The following is a 6,030-nucleotide window of genomic DNA, read 5'->3' as shown; positions in this document are numbered from 1 at the left end:
CAGCAGCAGCAGCAGCAGCATCGTCATCATCATCACCAGGAGTGAAAACGCAGAGAACGCTAGTGGGTGAGTAAAGGGAGGTAGGAGACAGAAACGACTGAAGACATTCATAGGTTTGTTTTTTAGCTCTTTACAACTTTGTTCGTTTGTTTAAATGGTTGGGTTTTTTTAGTTTCTCTTGTTTGAGTAAACAGAAGCACATTTACACAATAATGGCTATTTAGTTCTGGAAAAAAGTAAGAAAGTCAGACAGAAAGAAACAACAAAGGGAAAGTAAAGAAGTAGTATCTACCAGTGGCATCCCCGAACCTTTTCTTTTTCAACTTTTTTGGTTTCAGTAAGAGTTATACGACACTCGTAGCACAATGAGGTCATAATAATTTATAAGTGCCGAAGACTACAGGTTTTACAAGAGTAACTAAAACAAAAAGAAGGAACAGAGGTCAGAACAATAGATGTTTGATGGGAAAGAAGGAGAAAACCACACAGGAGCACCTTTCAACCACTCGCATTTTTTTCAACTTTAGCATGCATTTAAAATAAAACCAAAGCCACCCCCCAAAAAAAACCAAAAACAAACAACAACCCACCAACAACAACAACAACATAAAAAACCCCAACAAAAACAAGCAACAAAAAAAAAGAAATATAAGGACAACACTGCGAGCAGACATACAGCGTTGATGAAGTTTCCTGCGTGAAGAACGTATCTGAGGAAGCCTTTGAGTGAGGCGTTGTCCATGAGCATGTTGCACGCTGTGATCACCACCTCCACGTTTGGCCGGAGAGAGTCCATAGCAACACGGAAGTCGTCCTTCAGAAGCATGCCTTCAACCTGGTGACGTCATCAAAATCATTTTCATCACCAAGGGCATTTTTTTGGTTTTAGTTTTAGTAGGTTTTTTACAGCACTTGCATCACAATAAGGTCATATAAGTGCCGAAGATTAGAGGTGTTACAAGAGAGTAACATACACAAAAAAGAAGGAGGGGAGAAGAAGACGATAGATTTTTGGCAGTAAAGAAGAAGCAAACCACACCAGAGCACCCGCCAACCACTCACTAATTTTGTTTAATGTGTGTTCTTTTTTAAACAGACATGAAGAGATGCCACACATCCTAGGTCTCTGAGTCTGAGTTTCAGTAAAGAGAGGCACATCGACACGAAAACAGTCACACAGTGCAGGGAAAAAGCAAGACAGATAAACCGACATAACAGAGTGAAAGAGAAGAAGTTGGACCTAAAAGTGCGCCCTCCAATCACCAAACTTGGGTCTTTGTAAAAGAGTAATAAACAGCCAAGGAAATGAGAGACAGTTGCAGGTGTCAAACAGGATGCCAACATGAATATCCCCCGAAGGATTCATCATCATCATCTCAAAGTTCCAGTTTTGAAACTGACATCCGCGATCATCGCTCGATTTCTTTGCTCGATTGCTTTTAATTTTTGCGATCCAGTGGCCATATAAATTCGAGCCCTTCGGCCTGTGTATGTTCTAAAAAGCCCATGTTATTATCCCCGTCTTTCCAAATAAGTTGCTTTGAATCTACCCTTGCCTCGTTTTCATCGTATTCAAGGGTTTTAGGTGGATCAAGGGCCTCAGAGACTACGTTTAATGTCTTTTCTTAATTTTTAAAATTAGTATTGGTCACGTAGACTTTTTTTCAGTCATTTAATTTCATTTCCTTAAGTAACATTCCAAACAATTCCCAAAGAAACAGCATTTCTGTTCCTTCTATGTTATATTCACTGTCTCTGGTAATTCGCTACCGTAGAATTACAACGCTCTATTTGACATTTTAGCAATTTTGAGTTACTAAGACTATGAGGTCAGAAACCAAATATTTTATCTGCTCTTTCAAAATCTTAAGATAATCAGAGTCGTTATCAAGATATTCAAAGAATTACATTCGAAAAAGCTGAACATGATGGGTAACTCAAAATCTTTGACGTCAGATTTCTCAAAACTAGGTATTGAGCTGTTAGAACCTTGTCATTTTGAGGTAGCGAATTATCCAGCATTCACAGTCGTACAGAAAGGTTGACTCACATACTTATATTATAAAATATCAACCAGAAAGGAAACAACAAACAGAGAACAAACAAAAACAATTTCAGCTGTCTTTCACTTGGTTCTCGTATGGTATGATATTTAATGTCCCTTGACATTGTAAGGCTACTTTACAAGGCGTAACTCTAATTCTAAGCCCTTCTCCAACAGGACTAAGACATGTGAGAGAACTGGAATAACTAAAGTTCTGTGGGGTTCGAATCAGAATCATGGGCACCATAGTCCAACAGGATACCATATTATGAGCTAACAGCACTCCCCAAAAGGGGCTACATAATTTAATTTCCAAGAATGACAAATTCAAAGACAAAAACCCCATTACCCAATACAGCTAGCTAACAAACTTGAACGTACCCTGATTTTGTAGCCATTCAAACCAGACAGCATTAAAATGAATTTTTCAGCGTTGCCAAGCTTTTCTTTGTCTCCATCATAATTCTGAATCATCAGGACCTGGAATTACAAAATGTACGTGTTCAGTAAACAAAAAGGACGAGATATGATAAAGTGGGCCAAGATAAGGAAAATAAAGTTTACTGATCCTTGAGAGGGAAATATTGAAAGCTTCATTATCAGCTTTGTATTATTACTTCACTAGTTTAAGAGAATTCTGTTTGTGTCAAATTTCCTGAACTTGAACGTACCGTACATATCATTATTCATATTAATAGCTCGATGAATACAGATATTTAAGGGGCTTTTTTCAATGAAAGTACGCGAGTTTAATACTAATAAAGATTTTTCAGATTTTCCCATTTGAAATAAAATACAAGCATTTCATTTTTTTTTCACGAACAATGACATTTCTGTAATTTTTAAAATCAACAACGGTACTGTTTGTTTAAGTTGGACCCCGGGAAATATGTTCAACCAACGAATGTCTGTTTTAAAAAAAAATCATATTATTATTTCCATATTGCTAAGCGCAAAGAAACATAACCTTATACATAAAGATAAAATTCATGGTGCCTTTTATGAAGTTAAATAGAGAAAAAATATCGTGAGGCTAGATGAAGGGAGAGCGGATGGGATGCTGTGTAAAGAAAATAAAAGTTGATAATGTGAGAGAGTGGCTCCTTTTCAGTTTGAAGCGTTCTACTTTTTGCAAGAACAAATGAGTTTAAGGTTCGGAGTAACGGCATACCTCATCCTTATCCGGGAGTATCTTCTGCAGCCCTCTCAGCCTCTCAGCACCGATTTTGGTACTGTCTCCTTCTTTGATCATACGCACAACCTCGTTGTGAGAGGCCTTGAACTGCTTCAGAAAGATGTTGGCGTTCATACTGCGCTTCATGTCCAGGAGGTTAACCTAGGGATGAAAGGGAAAGGGATGGGGTGAGGCGAGATGGGGTGAGGTGAGATTAGGTGAGATGGGGTGAAGTTGGCGTGAGGTGAGATTGGAGTGAAGTGAGATTGGTGGGAGTAAGATGGGGTGACGTTGGGGTGGGTGAGAAGGGAAGAAATTGAGGTGAGATGGAGTGAGGTGAGATTGGGGTAAGGCGATGTTGGGACAAATCGAGATGAGGTTTGCTGAGATCGTATAAGCTGAGATGTGGTGAAGTGAGATAAGACTTGGGGATATAATGAAGGTGAAATGACATGAGGAGAGATGATGATCGGGCGAGGTGAAATGGGTGAGGTGATATGAGGTGAGAAGATACGAGAGTGAGGTCAGGTGGGGATGGGGGTAAGGTAAGGTAAGATGAGGCCAAAAAAAGGGGGTGTTGCATGCAATCACGAGATCAGATCGATCAAATTAGATGGGTTTGGATGAAAGAGATAAAACGACTTGGGGACGACTTGAAACGGCATGAAATAAAACAATACATTGTACGAGGTTAGATTCCTCGTATGATATTAGATGTAATAACACAACAGGCGGTGCTGGCGTTTATGCGAATGTTCACGTCCAGGGAGATGGTTTGAAGAGGTAAAGTATTTTTTAGTAAAAGTGTTACGGCACTTGCAACTCAGTGAGGTCAAAGAAGTGCCGAAGATTAGAAGTGTTACAAGAAAGTAACAAAACACAAAAAGGAGGAGGAGAGATCAGGACGATAGGTGTTTTGCAGGAAAGAAGGTGCAAGCCATACCAGAGCACCCGCCAACCACCCACGATTAAGTAGAGTGGAGCAAAAAATCACGTGACAAGACATAATAATATAGAGAGTAACAATAATGACTGCATTTATATGGGGCATATCCATGCTCCAAAGCACGCTCAAAAACAGCAATGGCCTCCCTGAAAAGCATACAGTACGAGCAGCCCATTAAGAGGTAACATACTAACAAATTGGCAAGACTTTTCCCTATAGGTAGCCGAGTACCCATTTCTTACCCAAGCGAGGAGAGGAAACTTTGTGTAAAGTTCCTTTTCTGAGAACATGACGTCGGACCTCCGATGGGGTTCAAGCCTTTCGGTTGCAAGCCCGTCAGTCCAACCACTACGCCACCAACTTCGTAAGTTGAAGAGGTGGAAGAATGCTCCTCTACTTAAAAGTATGTAATTCTTACAAGCAGTGTTCAAATACCCAAAAAAAATAACAATCCATACACTTCGTTATCTATTTCTTTGGTCGTAATAGTTTTACAGCACTTTAAAAACATTAAGGTCATATAACTGCCGAGGATTACATGTGTCACAAGAGAGTAACAAACACAAAAAAGAAGGAGGAGGCATTAGGATGATAAAATTTAACGTTTTATAGGAAAAAAGTAGTAAACCACATCAGAGCATCCGCCCGCCACCCACTTCGTTACCTCTGTAGGAGCTTTGGCCTTGACGGGCTCCTCTTTCTTGGTCTTATCCACAGTTTTCTGACAGAAGAGCTGCTCAATGGTATCGTAATGCACTTGTACTGGGTCTGACATCTCCAGAACTTCTTTCCACACATTGTCTTCTCCTGGAACAAAAGGAAACCGCCAGTTCAGTGTATTGGGTTAGTTTTAGTAACAGGATATGGTTTAGTTTTAGTAAGAGTTCTTTTGTTTAGTGTTTTACAGCGCTCGCAACTGTATAAGGTTATACGAGCGTGCGGAACACCAAACATTTTCAGTTGGTAGGAAAGTTTGAATTTTGCCCGGGTGGCGGCCGAAGCCAACGGGCTCTTTAACGTGCTAAACTTGTGCGGGGGACCTCCGTGATTTTTCACCCTTGTCCGAGAAGGCTATTTCCTACCATAAGATCAGGGGTGTGGCTGAAAGACTGTAGTAAGAAGGAGCCAGGGAGTAGCAAACTAAAGTCTGCAGGAAGAGTCAGGGGCCCAGAACTGGGGGCAAAAAAGGTGAGGGGTATGGGGGGGGGGGCTGATAATAAAGAAGTAGCGAGTGGGGGAAGGGGTGGAATAAAAAAAGAGGAGGGGGGGGGGGGGGGGGGGCAGAAAGTGGAAACGAAAGCAGACGACCGAACATTGTCAGAGAGTAGGAAAGGATGTGAAAGGAGAAAACTTAAGAGAAGTAAATTCGAACCCGAGACCTATTGAATGAGAGACGAACACCTTAACATCTAGGCCGCGAGAGCCCCCGATTTAATTTTAGTAACATGATTTGGAACAAGATAGGAACAAACACGAAAATAAGAAGGAGAGGTCAGGACGATAGATGTTTGATTGGGAAAGAAGGAGTAAACCACATCAGAGTACCCGTCAACCACCTGCGATTTGGTGTTTATATTAGGAAAGACACATGCGGAGCAGATAAGATAAGCTTGGTTTAATCTCGCTGCTAAGCCTGAACTTAAGTTATTTGAGAAGATTTCACGAGTCCCCTCTTCAGGTAGCCATGAAATATTGAACATGTCTTTTGTGTGGGTTAGTTCGAGACAGCGATTTCGGACATTCTTTAGGCCAAAGCTACATAGCGTGCTGTTGGAAATACCATTGAAAGAGCGAGTACAATTGTAACAACAATAACAACTCTCTTCCCCAAACAACAACAACAACAATAAAAACAGCAAAAAGGAC

The 6,030-nt window shown here is 40.7% G+C and overlaps 1 protein-coding gene across 1 annotated transcript in view; it reads right to left on the bottom strand.

The window, feature by feature from the left end:
* Positions 1-4,971, bottom strand: part of LOC101862684 (inverted formin-2) — a gene marked incomplete at its 5' end in the record, with an annotated part of 16,328 nt that extends 11,357 nt beyond the window's left edge. Inside the window, 4 exon segments of the mRNA XM_013088443.2 lie at positions 677-835; positions 2,426-2,524; positions 3,216-3,380; positions 4,829-4,971. Of these exon segments, the coding sequence (XP_012943897.1) occupies positions 677-835; positions 2,426-2,524; positions 3,216-3,380; positions 4,829-4,971 (566 nt within the window).
* Positions 4,972-6,030: the final 1,059 nt, after the last annotated feature.

The sequence above is a fragment of the Aplysia californica genome, unplaced genomic scaffold, assembly GCF_000002075.1.
Source record: "Aplysia californica isolate F4 #8 unplaced genomic scaffold, AplCal3.0 scaffold00745, whole genome shotgun sequence".
Taxonomy (NCBI): Eukaryota; Metazoa; Mollusca; class Gastropoda; order Aplysiida; family Aplysiidae; genus Aplysia; species Aplysia californica.
The sequence above is the reverse complement of the archived record's forward strand: the minus strand, read 5'-3'. Positions and strand labels throughout refer to the sequence as shown.